This window comes from Channa argus, chromosome 1 (genome assembly GCF_033026475.1).
Source record: "Channa argus isolate prfri chromosome 1, Channa argus male v1.0, whole genome shotgun sequence".
In the NCBI taxonomy this organism is placed as follows: domain Eukaryota; kingdom Metazoa; phylum Chordata; class Actinopteri; order Anabantiformes; family Channidae; genus Channa; species Channa argus.
This window is the reverse complement of record NC_090197.1, coordinates 21,195,368-21,217,637: the sequence shown is the minus strand read 5'-3', so window position 1 is coordinate 21,217,637 and position 22,270 is coordinate 21,195,368. Positions and strand designations below refer to the sequence as shown.

General features: G+C 40.6%; 1 protein-coding gene across 3 annotated transcripts in view; it reads right to left on the bottom strand.

Annotated features, from left to right (window-relative positions):
- The window catches only part of LOC137128625 (growth factor receptor-bound protein 10-like), a 50,507-nt gene that overhangs the window by 17,215 nt on the left and 11,022 nt on the right, over window positions 1-22,270 (bottom strand). For 2 of the 3 annotated variants that reach the window (XM_067506950.1, XM_067506941.1), the window contains exons 3-7: window positions 19,384-19,477; window positions 12,834-13,089; window positions 12,447-12,570; window positions 2,936-3,092; window positions 374-489 (exon numbers count right to left, since the gene is read on the bottom strand). In XM_067506950.1, coding sequence (XP_067363051.1) covers window positions 374-489; window positions 2,936-3,092; window positions 12,447-12,570; window positions 12,834-13,089; window positions 19,384-19,477 — 747 coding nt within the window. The remainder of the gene's footprint in view (window positions 1-373; window positions 490-2,935; window positions 3,093-12,446; window positions 12,571-12,833; window positions 13,090-19,383; window positions 19,478-22,270) is intronic. The other variant, XM_067506960.1, reaches the window with a different exon arrangement.

The window sequence follows — 22,270 nt, the reverse complement described above, 5'->3', positions numbered from 1 at the left end:
AATAGCCTCTGCATCAAAATTGCTCAAAAAGCCCATCATTGATCCTGATGGGTTCCCCATCCGGACTTTTTCCCTAACAATGCGACATACTTAGAGAGATTTTAGTTCCTAACCAGAAAAATATTCTGTGGGAAACAGAAAGGAGTTGGTGCGCTTGTAACTTTTGCTGAGAAATAATCAAATGTAAAGTTTTGAATGTGAACATGAGATTTTGGCAGCAGTGTATCAGCTGATGCAAAACTATAAAGGCTGGAAAACTGGCTCAACTCCAGTTGTCTGTGTGTGTCTGTATGTGTGTATGTGTGTGGGGATGGGGCTGCGTGCTAAATCATCCACTCATAGAAAGGTCATTTCACTGATGTGAGAGACTCACCAGGGGGTTCCTGAAGAATTCATATTTGGCATAGTTCTTTCTGAAGAGGAATTTACTGTCGCTGCTCATAGAGGCTTGTACCTGAACCACCAGCTCATGGTCCTCCAGACATCTCTCTGTATGAGAACACAGGAACAGACTGTGTTAGTTTCCGAATCTGTATTATCTTTGGGTTGTCCTCAGTGGTGGACTGGAATGCAGGCCAAGACTATAAAATCTGTCTCTATACAGCTTTAGGACTCATATTAAAATAAAAATTTCAATATCCAAAGCAGGTCAAATTTTGGGTGGAGAGAAACTACAGAAATATTTGTACTGTAACTATAGTTCCACTGTTTGTTCATTTCACTGAGCAACATTTCTCTCTTCTATTTTTATACTGAAAGCATATTCTGAAATGTCCTTGTCACCAAAGAATCACGCCTACTGTGAACTAAGGGCAGTAACTTTCTGATGTCCATGATAAATCAGTTTAAACTGATAGCGTATGTTTTTAAACCTGATTATTGTCAGTGGAAACAGGTGTAAACAGGAAAGATTTTGTTTTTTAGTCATTTTGACTCGGCGTTTACTACTTTTTTTATTCTTAAATCTCCACAATGTAGACTGATATTTGAAAATCACATCCCTCACTGAGGGAACACCTTACTTGTGATCTGATTATACTGGTTTTCTTGGAAATCCACCACAAAGGTCAGAGTTTACCCACAATTTTTTTTCCATTAAATCACTGCTCATATTATCATATACAGAGTGAAAGCAAGGAAAATACCCCATTACAAGCAAGACAGTAAGAGTTAAATAAGGGGGGTTGTGACGAGAAGAAGCACTTTGAGCCAGGGGAGGGAGGAGGTGGAGGTGCAGTGGTATGAGATAGAGGAAGGGTGTGTGTGTATGGGGAATGGGGGAGGGAGGTGTTGGTGGGGGCACTGCAGGAAGATGATGTCATGTATTTAGGCTGATTGCTGAGAGCAGCGAAGCCATAAGCAAAGTACAAGCCACAGACAAATACACAACCACACATTAGGAGCTCACACAGGCCTAACCTGCTCACCGTGCACCAGAGAGGTCCAATTACATTCTGTGTTTGAGTGTGTGTACTTGTGTGTCTGTGTGTGAGTGTGTGTGTCTGTGAGTGTGAGAGAGTGTGTGTGTGTGAGTGTGTGTGTGTGAGTGTTTGTGTGTTTGTGTGAGTGTGATTGTGTGCTCCTCTTTCTTGAAGTTCAGGAGATCTGATCTCAGAGTGAGGATAAATAGAAACTGATATTGGCAGGATGTCCCTGCTCTGTATGGAAACACACACACAGCTTTACAGAGCACGCTGTACATTTTGTGGAAACTGTCTTTGCTTTAAAAAGTATTTAAGACGCACTTCAGGGGTGGAAATGCCTCGGCTCTGTATGTGTGAGCACGCTGGCTGTGAGTAGGGGAATTTCCTGTGGCGGGATAACGCAAAATTGATTGGCTAAAATGGCTAGGGGCTCGTCCGACAGAGTCCAACGATTGGTTCCTTGCAGCTTTGGTATGACGCTTTAGTCCAGGCTTCTCTGCCCTTCCCCCTCTCTATCCCTCTCCTTCATCTCTCTTTCCTTCTTTTTCACTCCCTCCCTCTCCTCTCCTCACCTCACATTCCATCTCTACAGTGCACTTTTTTTCCAGAAACCTAGATCAAGTAGCAAAGCACTAAGCAATCCTTCGGCTCTAAAAATACGACTTGGGTGTAGGGAAGCCTAAATGAGGACAAAGACAGAGCCAGAGGAAAAAAAAGAAATAAAGCTTCAAAAGTAAACCTGGTTAAAGTGAAGCAGCATAACACGGGTTTTGTGTTCCTTTTTTTGTTCCCTTTTCCCCCCTGAGCGAATTATCTGGCAGGGTGCAGGCATGTGAGCAGAACATGGAAAATTCTTAATCCTACGACCACCACACCTCCCTACCCACGTTGTATAGAAGGCATACAAACACTCGTGCCAAGCTCAAGTGAACATAAACACTGATAGTACACACAAGAGAATGTCCCCACCCATGCACAGATACACAAAAGGGGGTACAGACATAGACACATACTGCAGAAAAGACATATACTAACATAGAAAGAAAAAGAAAAGGCCGTTATGGACAAACATACAGTGATGTAGTGGAAAGTAAACATGTGGGTTTACCTAGCAAATGTCAATATTCTTCTCACTTGTTAATTAGCTTTTATATGCTTGTCCATGTATGACATAAACCTTCACCAAGTATTTTAAAGTCATGTATAAAACAGTTTGTCCTGTAAAATTCATGTTCAGTAGAAGAAAGATATGGCCTTTTTAACAAAAATAGTAAGAAATATATTGTTTCTCTGGAAAATCTAACTAGTAATTTGACTTTTAGTTCCGATTGGGATCACTGGAAGTTAAAATGCTGCCTAACCATCTTTTCATAAACTGCAGCATCACTGCATACACAAAATGTATAAGCAAGGTGCACAAAAGTGGATTTCATGTCTATCTTGCAATCCTGCTAACTGTGCATCTAATCGTCACCAAATGCACAGTAACACACAAAAGCACACGTCCTTACCAAGGCCAAGTATAGGGTGGTGTTCCACCAGCGTCCAGGCATCGTCATCCAGGCAGTGACTCTTGTAGACCAGGAGCTGACAGACGTCTCTTGCCATCATGTCTGCTGGGATCTCCACGACTTTCCCGGCCCCATCCTCGCTCCACACCTTTACTATCTGCAAACACATGTGAAACAATGATGGCAATATGAACGTACGGACAGTGAAAATCAGGTTTTGACAAGCACAAAAAAGTCTAACGCAGGATGAGTTGATATTCCGAGTTGCTTTCGGGAATTCCAAACAACAGAGAACAGGGAAACGCAACAAATATGAGCCTACATTTACCTCCATAATCAGATGCTTTAACAGGTTCACCTTTAAAAAGTCCTAATCACATTATTCTGTCAAGCCAACATGCGACACGCTTAGGGAAAAAAAAAGAGGAAGGATGACGTCCAGGAAAAGTCGGATAACCCTTGCGCTCTTAGCTCAACCCTGTTGTCCACAGCTCAACCAAACTTACTCACACGCACATCCACAAATACGCATGTAAACCTGCTTGTGCACAACCCACAATGACACGTTTCCGTCACATGTAAGAACCTCCACATTTGTAAAAGTAGAGAAAAGATGTTTTTTTACACAAGTGAAATAACTCAGTGCTTTTACACATGTTGCATTTTGTCCCTAAAAATGTCACCGCTGGGAGCAGCAAGCGGGTACAGTTCAAAGCCAGAGTACCTCCCATTGTTGCGCCATTTTGAGTCATTTGAGCCCAAGTGCCCAAAGCATCATGTAAACTGTGTAATTTTGCCTTCTGACTGTGTTGCTGTCCTGACCAGCTGCGTCACACCACTGTATGAGCAGATTCCCACACCACAGAGAGCTCACTCTCACATGCCGTGCAACACACAAACACATTCATAAACATGACAAAAGAAACACTGGAAAGTGCCTGAAGCCACAAAAAGATCCACATTATTTTCTTTATCCAGTTTGTGTGTGTATTCTCACACACCCACACATTTTACGTACTTTACATTCAACTGTTACATGAAAGAAAACACAAAGCTGGAGATGGGCTAGGACCTGGGGGCACAGAAAATTAAGTCAAACAGCCACAGAAGTGGAAACACAGAAAAAAAAAAACACAAAACAAAAGTGACTGTGGCTTAATAATGACATAAAACACTATGAGCACCAGCACAGCAACGCAAAGACTCTGAATGCAACTAGAAAAAATGTCACAGTGCTCTCTGCAAAGCCTGAAGACTCCTTCCTCTCTTCCAACACGCCCCCATAAAAACAAATTAATGCATGACGCATGAGTTTTGTTAGTGAAAAGTTTTACAAACACAGAGCGGCAAAAATGCAAAGGTCCTTACAAGTGATAACCATACACACACACAGGCGCAAACACAGAGATCTCCTAACTAACATCCACATAAGAAACATATACACAACTCTCTTACCTCCACTGCCTGAAAGAGGCAACAGTCTGGAGAGCAGGATGGCATTTTCACACTGAGACGCTCTCCAGTGACACAGTGAGACAGAGAGAGAGAGGGAGAGAGGAAGAGAGGGAGGGAAGGAAGTCAGGGATAGAGAGGGAGCAAAAGAGAGATAGAGAGAGAGGGAGGGACAGATTGGCAAGGGGAATGCAATAGAGGCAAGAGGGGGGAGGAGGGAGGAAGTTACAGAGGAAGGACGAGAGTGAAAGAGAGACAGAGCGAAAGAGAGACAGCCTGCCCCTTCTTCTCGTGCTGGGCAGCATAAAGGCTGAGCTGCGAGGAGTGGTATGAGCTGCCGCTGCTCTCCTCCTCCCTCCTCTTCCCTCCTCCTCCCTCCTCACATTGGATTAACCCAGTATGGGATTTTTAAACGGTGAGCTGCTACCTGTCTTGTATTCTACACCCTTATCTACAGGGCTGCATTCAACCCCCCCACTCACTAAAAACACTGTCAGTGCATTTTGCTGATGCCCCTGCACCTAAAGTAAGTCTTTCACCTAGAACACGCCTGCAACTCCAAACACACATGGATAGAGAAAGAACAAGCTGCTAAACCTAATCACTGAGCACACACACACCTTATTCTTATGCATCCATTAAAATTTCCTTTGAGCTGCCTGATGGTTTCAATTTCTGCCCTCGGCTTCCCTCTTCACCTCCTCCTTATCCTTCTCCTCCTCAGCTGTATGTGAAATACTATACGAGAATCTTAGGATCAGAGCAACATGTGTAACACACACTGACGGGTGCAAGATTTGGAAAGAAGGCAGTTCAAAGTCCTAATAAAAAAAAAACTAATAAAAACAGTGGAGTGATTTGATCCGAAGCTGTATAAATCACGTGTTGGGCGTTTGGGCTTTGCTAAAGGGGTCACGGGAGGGGTAAGGAGGGATGGGGGAGGTGGTTGCTCAGCAAATCTGCCTCGCCTCAGGAGATGTAGACACACACAGAGAGAGAGAGAGACAGACAGAGAGAGAAAGAGAGAAAGAGAAAGAGAGAGAGAGAGAGAGCTAAATAAGGGAGGGGGGAAAGAATAGATAAAGAGAAAAGAGGGAGACCTATGGAGGAATGTCAGTAATGCAATACTGAGTCATAATCAGGCTGATGTGTAGAGCACAGGCATCCAGCTGGTCCCTTATACAGTGTGCATAAGAACACACACACACTCTCAAAAAAGGAAGTCAAAATGTAAACTATCATAACCAGCTCCAGCAGGTTTTCCACTTTGTGGCTCCACTTTTTCCTCACGTGGCACTTTTGCAGACGTCAGGGGTAAATCAGGTACCAGTTTCTTGGTAAGAGTGTGTATAACATATATTTTATGTGTGTTTGAGCATGTGTGTATGTGGCTAGTGCACGTACATGTATGTGATGAGCATGTGAAAGACAGTGTGGGTGAGAAAAAGAAATAAGCTAATTTTGTTTGTCATATGGAGCCAGAAGAAACAAATTATTTCCCTTTCTTCTGTTTAATCTGTTACTTTTAAGTTCTACTTTTTTAAATGGAGTTTGTATACTTTGTTTATGACTTTACAATAACTTTTTTTGATCTCAAAAGTGAAAAATTCCTTTTTTATATATCCCTCATCTTTCTTTACATGATGTAATGTACCTCATTTTGCATTGTTCTTCTCCCCTCTGTTCCCCCTCTCCAAATTCTGCTATGTGTTTTAACCAGTCTGTTCCCCCTCCCCAAATTCTGCTATGTCTTTTCACCAGTGTAGGGAGAGGGGTGGAAAACTACAAGGATATCACTCTCCTATGCTATTATAGTAACGCACACAGAGACACACAAACATACACACACACACACGCGTAGAGGGCTTGGTGCCGCAGTATATTAGATTAAGGAGTCATGGACAGACACCAACATGCATATAAACAATGGCATGTACATTGGTGCACACACACATACACAGACAAACACAAAGCACAGCATGTAGGAAGGCAGAGGTCAACCACAGTAATCTGCACTAGGGTCAGGCCCACTTGACCAAAAGGTTTATGGGCCCCTAAACCTATCAGGCTATACACAAACAGACACACACACTAAATGCACACAGCCATAAATACAAAAGCTAACTAACACACACACACACACACACACACACACACACACACAATAAGAGATCTGAGTGTTTTAAAACAGGGCAGACCCCTTCCATGGTAACACAACCCAGATTGTAAAAGCAACCTTGACTCATTCAGGGTGGGGGTTGGGGGTTATCTTATTCACTATTGATGTAAAGCCTTCAGCAGAACTAAAAAGGTTATGGCTTCAGCTGATTATCGGTGCTAACGTTTGAGCATATAAGGTCCACAGCTATGCTGAGATATACCATCTGTTCATCCTGTCATCACATCACACATCACAATGCTTCATGTGGCCACTGAAAATAATGACCAGGACACAAAATAGGGTCACATATTTGTCACTGAGCCACATTTACTTTTTTATTAAAACATGTTTTTTTTCCCTTTGTTATGAGGCAGGTAGATATTTTCATCAACATGTTTGACTTGCTATTGTTATCATAGAAAGACTAATTAGTGCAGCTTTAATCTGAGCAGCTTACTAAACAAATGAACTGAAATTGAATTAATTAATTTAATTTCCCTTAACAAAATGTGTTCAATGTTTAGAGATATTCTTAGATTGTCCTATGGATACTATAACACAGGCTGCTGTAGACTCTCCAGATTATATCTGGTTGAAGCTGCCATAGAAGACGAACACGCCCGTCTCTGACATCAGCTTTTGAATGCTGGTTGCTGGTGATTTCCCACCCTGCTCTTCTGCATCAGTTGTCTTTCATGTCGGTGAACGGTCGGGTTTCAAGCCAGACAAAGCTGATTAGCTCTGCAGACAGGCCAAACTCAATTTCACTGGTGCATCAGCTCATAACCACACTGAATGGCAAATCTACAATCCACAAATACACAGCATACACAAATGAATAGACAGCTGCACATGTAAAGATCAGCTGTACATCAGGACCTGTCATGGCCACGGTGGTGAAACCGATCTAATAAAAACAGAACACGAGTCACATTTTGACCTGCCAGATATCTGCGTGGATTTGGCAGAGAAGTTCGTCCAGGGATTTATTATTTCATACCAAGATCCCAAAGACACATCATCCAATTCACTGTGCAGGAAACACATAACTTTCTGTCCTATTGGTAAAGGTATGGCTGCTGTATATGTGCACTGTAGATTCCATTTGATAAATTCCCAAGAAACAATGTGCATAAGCTTCAGGAATTAAAATAGACATGGGGGAACATTATGTTGAAATGGCTTCATACCATAAGTGTTGCAATCACTGACAATCAGATTATCTGCATCCAGAGCTGTGACAAAATCAACTTGATATTGTTCTAAGCTCTGCCCTTGGAGTCGGACACCCCCTAAACATCAGCACTTTTCATTATCTGGCTGCAATTTTATGGTTTGTTATGAAAAAGTATATGTATATTTAGTGTCAGCCTCTAGTTAGACAGTAATGACACATGTAATCCTCAGACAACACATTCAACCATGTGTTTGTCAAACAACTGTATGAGAAATTACAAAGTTGCGTCATCACACTGCCACGGCATGTACAACATTTACTGCTTGGCAGCAACTTAGAATTTCCGTAAATCTTCATCACAAACACGCACACATGCACGCGCACACACGCACACCTACCGAGCCATTTACTCAGAGCCATTTGCTTCCAACTTTGCAGAATTTGGCCGTGCTAGCTTTAAATTTACAGTAAAGTATCTTAATCTGTGTTAGATGTAACAATGGATTTACATAACCATGTCATTAAAAGCTCAGCTGGTGAACAGGCTTTCACTGCCATCTTCACACACATGCACAAGCACCTAAACACACACATACACACACACCTGCATGCCCTTGATGTGACTGCAGTGGGTCAGCAGACTATTGCGTGCAGAAGTAGATCAGGTGACCACAGACAAAGGGGCAGTCCAAAACAGTGTGTGACTCTGAGCTTCAGTCCAACAGTAATTTTTATGAGACACTGTTGTACTATCAGTATAAGGCCATCATGCCAAGACAAATCACAAAATCAATTAAAGTGTTAGCAGAAATCAACGTTTCAACTACATGCCCAATACAACATTATCTAACCAGTAATAATTACTCATTATTTTTTTTTATGATAACAATAATTGCAAAACAACCATAAGTAGTAAGTTTGAAAGTAAAGTGTTCTGTGGAGCGCATAACAATTTGCTAACATGCTCACATGCAAAATGTTAACTTGATTTAGCAGCTAGGTATTATGTACATTTATTAAGTTCACGATCTAGCTTGTTTTTCTAATTAGCTTGACACACAAAGCTGAGATCAAAAGTAACATCTAGTTTTTTTTTCCAAGTATTTGGTCAAAATAAAGTGGTGGACAAATTTAAGTTTTGACTTGAGGGTGACACTAACTAGAAAGTCATAAGACCAGCAAAATTCATCATCTGGTTATCATTAATGTTTATAACAAATCACAAAAAAAAGGAAATTTGACGGTTGCTTTAGAGGCAAAGTTAGGACATCACCAAAGTCATCTGGCTTCATCCGCTGGCGACCACAAATTCTTATAAACAAATTTATTTAGATATTTTAGTCTGGTGACCCAAGTGACCTATATTTTCCTAGACACAACTAAACAAGAAAGCTCCTCTCAATTGATCAGACACCCAGTATGAATCCTGTTTGTCCATAATCTGCTTTAACTTTTTTAAATTTCGCAAGCCCAAACATTTCAAAAATCAGAGCACGGACTGAAGTTCACATCATTTTTTTAATAAAAACCCTCTTTTCTCTTGCCTACTTCCAAAGGGAGGTCAGAGGTCAGGATAAGTTACAGAGCAGTGAACCCAGAGCTGCAAGGGATCAGAATCTTGCTCAAAGCTATTCAGCATGATGGATGCCTGCCAATACAGGGGTCTTGAACTTGACTCCTCAGGCTTAGAGACAGTCTCTATACCCACTGGGGCTCCCTGCCGTCCCTGATGTTTGTAATGCCTCATCCCTGGCCACAAATAAAAGGAGAAGTTGCATTACAGCTGCAGTCGTGATGCCAAAGCAAACCCAATTGCCCAGTGATGACAGACAGAACCTGACCAAATTCTTGTGAAAGCTGGGGTAACATGACTGAAGTCTATGGTGTAAGACTACAACAACATGCGTGGGAAATGGCTTTTATCAGAGTTCATCATTAACTGCAATCAGACTACTGGATTAGCTTTGGCCTTAGCATCCACAATGTCAGTATCCATCTAAAGTGTGACATTTAGCACCAGATACATTTTCCTCTTAACTTCCTTCTAAAAATCTAACAAAGATGCCACATCATAGTATGTATTTGCAGTAGCCTGTTCACAACTCCCCAGGGACAAATTCATTTCCGTTATCAAGGTAACACAATCCAAGAACCTGTCATGTCACGCACATACACGATTTTACTGGCTCATAATATCAGCTGTGTATCCCTGTGAGCAAGACTGAAGCTTAGTGAAGAATGTTCAAATTCCAACTCTACAGCTGGAGGGACAGAGATCTCATGATAAAACTCTGGTTATGCAAATAACATGCAACTATGTCTGAAGACCAACTCAAGGCACATCTGAGAGTCTCGTCTACAACGTTGTGCAAGCCATCCTCAATGCTTCTCACACTATTTTGCATAACTAAAAGTAGCAACCCACACCCATGCATGCATCTACTCAAACACAACCTTAAACAGAACATCCTAGATATGATGATACACAACACAGTATGTCAGCCTAAGCTGCCATAAGATCTGTCACTGGTCTTGTTGGACTGGAATGATTTGATCAGGTTTAACTTAATTACCTGAGGACTAGCCCCAGCTTATTTCAAGCACCTGATTGTCCCAAGTGCATCCACTGGAGGCGTCCAGAGGCTGGTTTAGTAAGATGCTTTAGTCATAACATTGTTTACATCTTTATGCTAGCAGCTCTTGGAGGATGTTTGAGCAGCTTTAAGGTAAATACTAACATCATCAAGCAAAAAAAAATGTGGATGATGATCAGGTTAAAAGTTAAACACATTTAGTCATTTGGCTGACACTTTTTTTATCCATGCAAACTATAGGTGTAAGTATAGGTATAAGTGTAAGATCTGATGATGCTACTACATAAAAAGGTTTACATGCATTAAGATTTATCTTCTGGGGTGCCCAGAAGTTGCTGAGATATTTCGGTTTGGAAATTGCTGCCATCCCTCAAACATATTCTTTTGCTAAAGTGAGTCCATGCAGCACTTTTAAATGAGGATGTACTGACGCCCTTTTTTTCCAGTATTTCCCAATACTGACTACTGATTTAAGAACTAAAGTTAGGGACATCATTACTTAACACCATATAAACATTAGGTTATCAATGTCCTTATCATTGATAATAGATAAATAACGATTATGTGTGTCAGCAACGTTTTTGTTTCCCTTAACCTCCACTTTTAGTCACAAATTTATCTGACTCTCAGCCGCCTCCTCCGCTTCTTCAGCCAAACAATTTTTCTCTCTTGGTGATGGTGATAAACATGATGGAATGCTGGAAGTGATTTTTCCATGTGCTTTTTAGTCCTTCCAGTGTTCCCTGTTCACGGTAGAAGAATACTACCATCTTCCTGTTTTTGGGCCATTAAGCCGTCTTAAAGAATTTCCTGCCTGCTGCAGCCTTAAAAAATATACAGTAGATGAAGCTAAATGCTATGAGCAGTTGTCAGTATCAAATACAAAACATGTACATTAAAGTTTTTAAGAAAACCCCAAACAGCTAAAACTTTCTAAATACACTGATAACCACAAAATGCTAATGTATTTCTTTTATATCAGCAGTGGCAGATTATTTGTTTTCTAAGTCATACAAGACAAGAGGCAAATGAACAAACCAGTGAAGAAAACAAAACTGACAAATGAAGATGTTCAGGAAAAGAGGCATGGGCAACATCTGGTCAGCTCACAGACTCAAACACACACAAAAGCTTCTTTGTGCAAAATGCAAACTTGCTTTGTGACTCCAGACCTTGTGAGATGATGTCAACAAAAATGCAAAAGTAATGGTTTGCTGTTATCACATGTTCATTTACGTGTGTGAACTGAATAATGCCACCTGTGTTAGTCTTTGTGTGTGTGTGTATGTGTGAGACAGCGAGTCATTGAGCATCTGAAATAACTTTTATTGTTCGGGGTGGGCATCCTGAAAACATCTCTGAGAGGGATGGAACATTCTTGGGACAGGAGGCTCTACCGCGGGAAGGAAGGGCAAGGCTGTGACACACACTCCTTCTCTTAAACACAGTGACGCTAAGAAGTCATGGTTGACGCGTGAGAACGGGAAATGGGCGCTTTTCTTGATGAAGTCGGCAGACGGACTTTAAAAGGTTCAGAGAGATCCGACCTGCAGACGTTCCCAGCCATATTCCCAGCTCCACTACGGAAGTATGCAGCATCCTGGAGATACAGCTCACCTCCTTCCACAGTAAAACATGTCTGTCATTCCATGTGTGCATATGTGATTGATAATAATACACATAACACACACAAACACGCACACACACTTCAGATAACCCGGGGTGAGCTGTTGTGTAATGGAAGGAAAGGCTGTCCACAGCCAAAATAAACACATGCTGTTCTGACCTGAACTTAACAGGCCAGTCAGCTAGTTTCAAAACAGACACACATATACATACACACACACACAGATGCACACACACACAAATATATAGTCATCAAAGTGGCATTACCTTGCCCCATTACCGTGACCTAATTTAAACCTAATTCTAACCCTAAAACCAAGTCTTAAATTTGAAACAGCCTTTTGAGGACAGGGAAAATAAGGAAGGAAAGGAAAATACAGTTTTTGAACATTTTTAAAACTAACTTGGTTATCTGTCTCTTCCCATTGGCTGTGTTTTCACTGTTCCCACAATTTTAATGAGTGTGTGTTAGTGGAGGCTGGGTGGTGTCAGTTTACATACATGATTGTCAGAAGTCTGGATTGGGCTGAGAATAGGGGAGCCTGCTGGGCTGCACAGCTCAGGGAAGGGGTTAGGGATGGCCGGCAGGGAGGCTGGACGCAGCTGATGTTCTTCCTGCAGGCACCTGCAGAGGGAGACACACACTCTCAGCTGAGCAGTAAAAAACTGACAATAGTGTATATGCAAATACAAGCTAAGGTGATGTTTAGGATAAAAAGTGAATTAAAATCCTGATGTTGGTTACAGAAAACATTTCCAGATTTTAAGATAACCAATATATGGTTAAAACATTGCCTTAGCTTATGCTGACATGCAGTCACTGGCAGCTGCCATAACCTTTAATATTAACCATTAAAATGAAGCAATAGGTCAGTAATATGTGTCTACCTGACAGCCTGGATGTGCATAGGCTGAGAGTGGCGCAACCTCTGCCCAGAGGGGGATGAAGGGGGCAGATGTGGAGTATGATGACGGAGACCCTGACCGTGACCTGGGTAGACAGAGTGCAAGTGGTGGTGGCGGGGAGTGTGAATATGCCCATTGTTCAGGAGGAGTGCTGTGTCTGCCTGAGCCACTCCAGAGTACACGCTCTCCATGGAGGAGTTCATGTCATTCACCAGCTGCTCCAGGTCCACATCGTCATCTGTGGAAGAAGGTGGAGTGACAGAGATAGTGACAGCAAATATCCACTAGGTGTCGCCTCAATGGTTACCAGAATTTAAGAGACTATTTTAACATAATCAGCTGATGGTCAGTCAAAAGAACCCATTGTAGATATCAGTGCGAATTAGATTTAACAAAATCAATTAGTGTAGTTTAACTGCAGAAACCAAGTGTCCAAAATAAAGCCAAAGGCATATTATTGTCCTGAACCATGGAGCATGAGACCTGAGAGAGGGATACAGACAACACAGCCTTGTTTTGACGTTTCACTCCTCCTCGTGTTGGATTTCACTTTGGCTTGGAGTTCTTCCAAAGCCTGTGTAGTACATTTTCTCACTGAATTGCCATTGGTCAGATTATGCGAAACCTGTCATTCAAGGGGCTGAAATGTCTATCAAGCACTGGAAGCTGGAATAAACAATCATCCACAGGCTGAACAAATGAGCAAACCAAACAAGGCTGAAAGGGTCTCAAAAGCTGCTCCTACAGTCAGTCATCAGCTTTTTGTCTCTAACTTGAGTCGTTATTAATTAACTGAAGTCAGAGCTGCAAGGTCTTCAGGGACCTTCCAACTGTGCTTTTATGATCTGCTGTTCACTCCCTCCTTTTTACCGTCAAGGCTGAGTCAGTAGATTTTGAGGCATTTTATATGGAAAAATCAATTATTCCTCAGTGACTAATGAAGTTACACTTGCCGGCTGCACTCATTATTTACCATTTCTCAGGCCTAAAGCAATTTTTTTCTCAATCTAAACTAACTAAACGCACTGCCAGCTAGCAGACAAAATCGTATTAGTGTGCTATTATTTTTATTTCGAGTACAGTCAGCGTTAGGTTAAGGGCAGAAAAGGTGCTAGACTAAATAGGTGCCTTAAATGTCCTCACAAGTGTGCAAGCCAAAGGGCTTTGGACACACACACACATTATATATAATGTGTGTGTGTGTCCAAAGCCCTTTGGCTCTTTGTGCGCCTCACCCCAACACCACATAGAGAATTCCTAAAATTCCTGTAGGAAAAAATTACAGCACTCAGGGAACATTCACCAGCCGGTTAATGGCACATGCTGGCCAAATGATCAGGACAAAGTGTCACTAAAACTCACACATACACACAAAAACACATGCACACACGAGTAAACACACAAACACAGAGGAGCCTAGGACACCATGTATACTATGCAGTGCTGATGAGCATCTGCATGTAATTATGCAGGAGAATTAGAAGAAGAAGCCCTGTGTTGTACTACATGGGCGTGCACACAATTTACACACACACTTACATCAAAGTGAGGACAGTTCTTGACATAATGCATTTTCCAACCCAAACCTAAAATCAGAAAGAGTGGGAAAATGGACTAAAAGGACTATTATCACTTTGAAAATGTCCTCAATTCAGTGGTAGAAAATTCAAACCAGTCCTTAATCAGCTGTTCGTACAACACACACCCACACACTAAGCCTACCAAGCAGAAAAGGAATCGCTGTACCAAAAACAGCAGGAGTCCATCCATCTGACCTCAGATCACAAAGATGTATGTGAGACACATAAACACACCCATAGACACAGAGAAAGGATAGCCTGGGACTCAGTCATGTGATGCTGAGGTTCATGACTGGGACATAGGATGGGCTACAGAGAGAGGGGAGCACACACAGTTTGGAAAAGAACAAGAGAGCATATGAGGACAGTCAGAGAGGGCTATTATGTAAAGCTGCAATATACTGTGGGTCATTACTTTTACAGACATTGGATGACTTTCATCCAGCTGTTTTTTTACTTATTTCTGATCTGCATATCAAAAGTGATTTGATTAAAATTTGCCCTACATTTGGATGGAAACTCTATTAGGTAGACTTGTCTATACATGCTATGGACGGCACAGACAAGACTGAAAACATTAATAAGACTTTCTGTTTGCTTCTAAACAGTCTGCAAGTGGGGCTGTACATACGATTTCATTTTTTACACGTGTTTTCCCCAGTGTAACGTCAAAATGTCTTCTGTGAAAAATGTCTTAAAAATTGAAAGCCACAGATGGAAGATAAAGTTAACTTTTCAGGAATTCAATACCAAGAAATCTTGCAATGTTTTGTTCACCTAAAACTGTGCCAAAGTTGAACATATTCAAAAAATAAAAATAACACGAAAACAAAGTCTTGTGTTTGTTGTCTGATCTGTCACAAGCCATTTCTTGTGCACAAAGCACACAGTCACCTGCTTAGGTTAACAGGCTGATGATAGAACGTGATGGCTCATTGTGCACTTCGCTCATCCTACGCCAGTTTGCGAACTTCACATGATAACTTTGGCATAATAACTTGAATCTAGATTACATCAACAACACAGTATACTGATGGAGTACGGCCTAATATACAGCTGATGCCTTCGTCAGTTAGCTATGTCTCCATACAGTAGAAAACTGGAAATCACAATTCAGATCACAAGTGTGATAAAAAAGGTCACATATCCTTTTTTTAGTAACGGAAAGTTGACAAGTGCTTTCTTACTGTGCTAACCAGCTGGCTCTGGGGACAATGATGTAGTCTGATGGTCCACGACTATTGGATAACCTGCTATCACATTTTATATAGATGCTCAAGGTTCCCAGAGGATGGACTCGGAGGATTTTGGTAATCAAACATGCTGAAATTACTGGCTATGAATAAATCTCTCCGAGGGATTCCTAAGTTATCCAATACTTCAGTTTCCAACTGAATACTTGCAAAACTAATCCCATTGCCATCAGCCTTGACTGGACTTGACTGTTGATTGCTACTTACAAAACATTAATGTTACTTGAACAATAACTATGATCTCTGGGCATGAAGGAGGAAGTTTGTTGCATTATCACTTGCAAGTGTAGATTTCTGGATCTAATCTGCAATCACTGTCAATGCAAAGACAATCAACTTCACTTTAAAACTAGCTTTTATTATACGTATACTGATTGAAAGTACAAAGGTTTTCTCTGATGCACCACCACTTTGTGATTTAGGCTGATAAGCTGACTGGAGTTTTGCATAAAAATGTAGCCTAGAGCAGCTTAAAGAGGATAATCATGGTATCATTGGCATTCCTCTCCCTCCTCCCGTTGCTGGCTTGGCCCACACCGCACTGCTGGCTTCAGCTGCAGCAGCCAGAGGACATAAAACACGAAAATGTCTTCTCCTCCCTGTCCTCCTTCTGGAATGTAGATGAACTGCTGCTGCAGTCTGGCTAGCATCTGACAACAACACCTACCATACAACCAAGGCCAATTCATTCCTGTTAGATCCCAGAATACACTGAATGAGTAGACTCTGTCCCTGGCTATGACAACCTGCAATCATCGATCTCTGATGGCAGTCTACAGATCAGAAGAGAGAGCTGAAAACAGAGACTTTTCCTTTTCAAGGGCAAAATGCAACTAAGTAACAAGCAATAACAACATAATTTAGTTGCATTTAGCATAAAACAGCACTTTTGGTTTATTTTGTACAAATGATCTATGCTACTCATGTAGAGTATACTAAAGGCTTTTTGTTGTTTTGTATTTACATTGTATTGCCAGTGTATCTGCATTTTGCGCTGTGGCAAGCCCATATTTTCCTTATGGAAATAAGAGTAAAAGTGAAAGTAAAAGTAGTGAGTTCTCAAACATGTGGTCGTGAGTAAACTTAATGAGTGACATTCTTCTCTTTTAACAATCATTAGTTTTTAAGACTCCAGATCTGAGTAGTAACAAGAAGAAGATATACAACCCCTCTAGAGGTGAGAATACAAATAAAATAAAACTCAAAACAAGAAATTAAATGTGCTACAGTACACTGGCTGGCTCACGTGAAAACATTAATACAATTCATCAGACTAAAAACAAACAGGCCTAGATTTAATGAAAGGCAGGTAACCTGAGCCTGGCGTGGTCTAAATATACAACACATCCATCAGCGAGGTTGTTGTAATGTTTCTCTGCAGTGCAAAGTCACATTGAAACAGTAGTTGGGTGACTCTGAGCCTTACTTTTTACTTACTGAAGTCATTAAGTCAGGTTTTTTTCTTATAAAACATATGAAAATCTATACCTGCAAATGATTTCTGGTTATACTAAAATCTGGACAAGTCATCCTGAAAATAGTGAGTGTTGTGGAATTTCTGACCACTCACTCTGAGCCAGTTGAGTCCTGTTGAGTTTTTTCTTTTCTTTTTCTTTCAGCTTACCTGGAAAATTCAGGGTCGCCACAGCAGATCATTTGTCTGCATGTTGATTTGGTATAGTTTTTATGCCAGATGCCCTTAATGATACAACCCTCCCCAATTTCTACTGGGCTTGGAACTGGCCCTGCCCGGCTGGGAATGGGGACGGGTTGTTGGGGGTTCAGTGTCAGTTGGCCACTCTACCAACTGAGCCACTGCCGCTCCCTTATTCTTTATAAAGAGTGTTAATCTTATTTTGCATTTATTACTTGTGTCTATGACTAGACAGAAATACTCTCAGCTACTCCTATGCTATTTATATTATCAATGTGTTGAATTGTTCAGTGCCATTTGAGTTATTTATGATTAAGCATTGTACTTTCCCATCAAACTGACTCTTCAATCTATACTGCATGGTTTTCCATTTTCCACACCTACTATATAACATTAGTAAGTAGTGCAGTACATACAAAAATGCAGCGATCAGCTTTTTCTTTTATGTGCAGGTGTCAATAACAACACTGGATTGTAGTACAGAAACAATATCCTGAAAATACGTATAAAAAATATAAAAATATGAATAAGCATTCAGCAGCACTGAACCACTAGTAAATATAAATATTAAAGGGGTGCTGAGGCATAATATACTTAACAATGAAATGCTTCCTTTGCATAAACATTTTAAAATGGTTTTACTAATACCATGATCATATATGGTGCAAACTTCAGGGAGGTACAAACCATGACTAAACTTACATTTTCAGATTAGGTTGGGATGATGATGATAATGATGGATGGTGATAATGATGATAATTATGTTGACCATAGAGGATCTCAGATGAGTGAACCAAAAGGGATTCAAAGGGATTCAAAGTCTTAGTATGCATAGTTAATCTTTTTATGACATGATTGTCTAGGATTGAGCGACTGGGGAAAAAAAATATTATATTATATTTATTATATTATATTATATTCAAGATATTGTTGGTCATTATTTACTGAAGATATTCATTAAGTAAAGATGCTGTAAAACCTTTCTCAACTAAAGGAGTTTGTTCCTATTACTGCTCTAACATCTGCCATGATCTTGTCCTGATCTCCTCCTGACAGTGGTGATCACTCTTTAGCCCAAATCATCATAACAACCTTTTGTTGGGTGTGGGTCCATTGATGATATTTACAAAATTTTAAGTTATTATAGTGCATCTGTTAGCTTCTACATTTACTGAGAAGTTAATGTTAGGATCTAATAACGCCCAAAAAAGCAGCAGAAATTTAACTAGCTCAACTTAATGCCTCTTCAATAGTTATTTTTGGGAACTACTGTAGACTGCCAAAAAAAAAATGGGTGTAAAATTCTAGGAAACAGAATTCCACCTATAACCATTGTTGGATTATATGAGGTTTTATGCTTTATCCATATTAATATATTATCCACTAGCCCACAGACCTATGGCCTACCTACTATAAACTCTGTACTGCCCGGCACTGGTTGGCCCACAGGTCTATATAAACATCCCATCTACTCCTATTTTAAAAGTCCTATTTAAAATACTCTCATATGAGCATGATCACTCCACCTCAGCAAAGCAGACAGTCAGCTAAACCACCAACCCACAGGAGAAAAACACAAAAAGATGGTTGGGGATGGAGAATTTACATCCCCTCCTCATGGTGGCCACTTTCCAGAGGATTTCCAAGATTGGCCATGATGACTGATGACTGACTATAATGGTAGCAGGCTCAAGCAGGTGTGTGTGTGTGTGTGTGTGTGTGTGTGTGTGTGTGTGTGTGTGTATATGTGTGAGTGTGTGTATTGGAAGGAGGTGCAGAAAAGTGCTGAGTGGCGCTAAAAATGGCAGGGAGGACACTCCATCTGGGGAGCAGAGCTGACAGTCACGAAGGGACACAATGTCCCAGATGGAGTTGAAGGGGGAAAATTCTAGAAAAACTGAGCCAGCAAATAGATTTTGGCTGTGAAAGAGAATGAAAGGTGTGTAATATTGATAAAATTGATGCTTTTTATATTACAAGACCTAGACAGAGATTGAGGATTAATGGCCATATTTCATATATTATAAAGAGGACAGGAGAGTTACCATGGTGATGTGGCACATTCTGATTGGCTGAACTCTGAAAGCCTGGAACCATCAGCTCTTCAGGCCCATGAGAGGAAGTGCGGTCCATGCTTTCCTGTCATAAAAAGACAGAAAAATTGAACGTGTTTGTTTTTAAGTTAAAACACATGCAGTTTTTTTTAAGATGTCTAATATTTTAGTAAAGGATAAGACAACATGTTATTGGTTCAGAGGGTCAGACAAACGTTCACGCTTCTGCTCTCAAGGGAAAATCAGGAATCAAGTTCAGAGACCAGTAACACTTTGACCCTGTGGCACCATGACTTTGTGACCTCTTGACCTTCACCTTTCTTTTGTTCTCTGTCTGTCATTCTCTCTCAGACACACACACTTAACTTGTCTGGAGTCCAACATGTGAAAGCGATTTTTGCATTTCAAAAAAAAAAAAGTAAAGAAAAAAACAGATCAATCACTTTAAAAGCAAAAACATACCAGCTCTGGTACACTTTCACTATCTCACACCTCTGGAGACATGCACACACACACACACACACACACACACAAACACACACAGACTACCAAGCTCCTCACGAATCACATATAATTTGAAGCAGCCTAGAGGCAAGAAATCTGCAGAAGAGCAAGGGAGGGGAAAAAAGCCAAACAATGTTTTAATCTTCCCTTTTCCAGGAAAAAGAACAACGAGGAAGCATTGCTTCCAGGAACTGCTTGTGGTCAGAGGTCCTGTTGTGCATGTATGCACATACACACACTTGCAGCTCCCCACTGTGCTTCGAAAACATCCATAAATGCCCAGAGTAAGATTTATAGCGCTGAGAAGCAGCAGCCAAAAGCTTTCCAAGGAAGGCAACTTGGCTGCAGGGCCTGTGGGCTGACAGAGAAAGCCTGCAGGCTTCAACTAAAGCAGACTAGTTGAGATACAACAATATACCTCCAGAACTCCCTCTTCTTTACAGTATACCTCTATCATCATGTGTGGTACATGCAAACCAGCATGCAAACAACAGTGAGCAATTGTCTAAATAACTAAGTGAACTTCCACACAAATAGACCAGACACTTTCCTTTTTACTTCCTAAAATTTGCTCCAGTTGCTGATAGGTTCGTCTTTTCAAATGAAGGCTGCAAAGGCACATTCAGTTTAAACCAACAAATTATATTTTGAGTTCTGGAGAAGATCGCAAAGATACAGAAAGAAATACTTCATGCATGTTATTTATAAAGCCACTTAGCTTAGCTTAGCATAAAGACTGAAAAGAAAGAACACAGTTAACCCAAGTCTCTCTAAAAAGTAAAGACTTTCAGTACCAGCCAATAAAAAATATAGAATTTTAATACTCACACAATACACAATTACAACACAATTCACACAATAATAAATATGAATGGAAATACCTTTTAAGAGATTCAGACATGTTTATGGTAAACATGCGGAGACCTCTGCATCATTCTTTTTACTGGTTTAGGATTGTCTTGTCCTGGACACACTGTCAGTACATTTGTGTACACTGTGTTGAAGCAGGACAGTGTCCTAGTTCTACTAACATATAATAGTAGCAGCACTGTTGATATATAGTTACAAGGGATAACCCCCTCAACTCTGCCGCACTCCTGCAGTAAAAGAGTCAGCTTTAACTGTTACATTCCCCATAAAAGCCTCATTGTGAACTTCAAATAATGCACTTTCTCTAACTCTATAGTCAGAGACATAAACACAGCACAGTATTGCTCCTTCAGCATTCAACTGGTGGTTAAGTGACAGGAGATGTGAGAGTCACGACTCAAAGTCCTACTATTTTCCAGATGTGGATTGTTTTGCACAATGTGCCAATACTTACAAATTAAATTCTTGATAATACTAGTCTTAGGGGTATAAGTGGTACAGTAGATGAAGAAAGGCTCTTTCTTTGTAGTTTTATGGCTGGCTGAGACAGTCCTCCAATCTAGTTTTATGTTTCACAAGAGCATCATTTAGACAAGCATGCTGGTTGATTCTTTTGACATCTTCTCTTTACTGTTAAAAGTTCATAAGGTTCACAAAATTGTTTGAGTTTTGTTAACAGCTTTTTTAAGGGAGGGTGGGAAATGTTCACATGCAAGGGTGTGTATTTGTTTGTACTTAGATTCTCATTAATTTATAGCTTACAAAGTTAAAGTGGTCATTAAGATACTGATGGAATCTACTAGAGTTGTTCCTCTGCCACAGGAAAAAAAGGGAACTGACATTTTATAAAAGGTTTTTGTTGGTCTACAATAAATAAATATGATTTCCCCAAAGGTTATTATTATAAACTGCTGTTTTAAAACACAAAATGAACTAAACCATACTTCAGCTTTCTAAATAGGTCAGCAGTGTCCGGACTTTGTTAACATGCTATGGTGGTGTAGAAGGCTTCTGTAGTCTACAGCCCTGCTAGCAGCTAAATGCAAACGCCAACATGGGAACATGCTCTCAACAACAAACAGCATGCATGTGTTCAGCGGGTATAATGTTTACCAAGTTCACCATTTTGATCTACTATTTTAAAGGGCAACTTCACCAATTTTTAGCTTGCTTTCTATACGCTTAGTTTAAGGTATAAATGTACATTCATGCTTTGAAACTTCCCTTCTGGCTTTCCTGTTTTAAAATATTTCTTTGCTTCTAACTGAAAACCTCTTCCAGATGACATCACCCGGAGGAATACTACCCAAACTAGGTCCAAAAGAAGCAAAGGTGTCAGCGAAGGTGTCCTGTCACATGTTACACAGATAATGAAGCGGGTGTGGCTTAAGTTCGGACACTGCTAAAAAATTCTTTATAAAACTAGAAGCTGATGAGGTGCTTTTCTAGAAGCTAGAAGCTACTAGAAGCTAGTGAGGTGTTTTTCTATCTTTATCAAATTAAA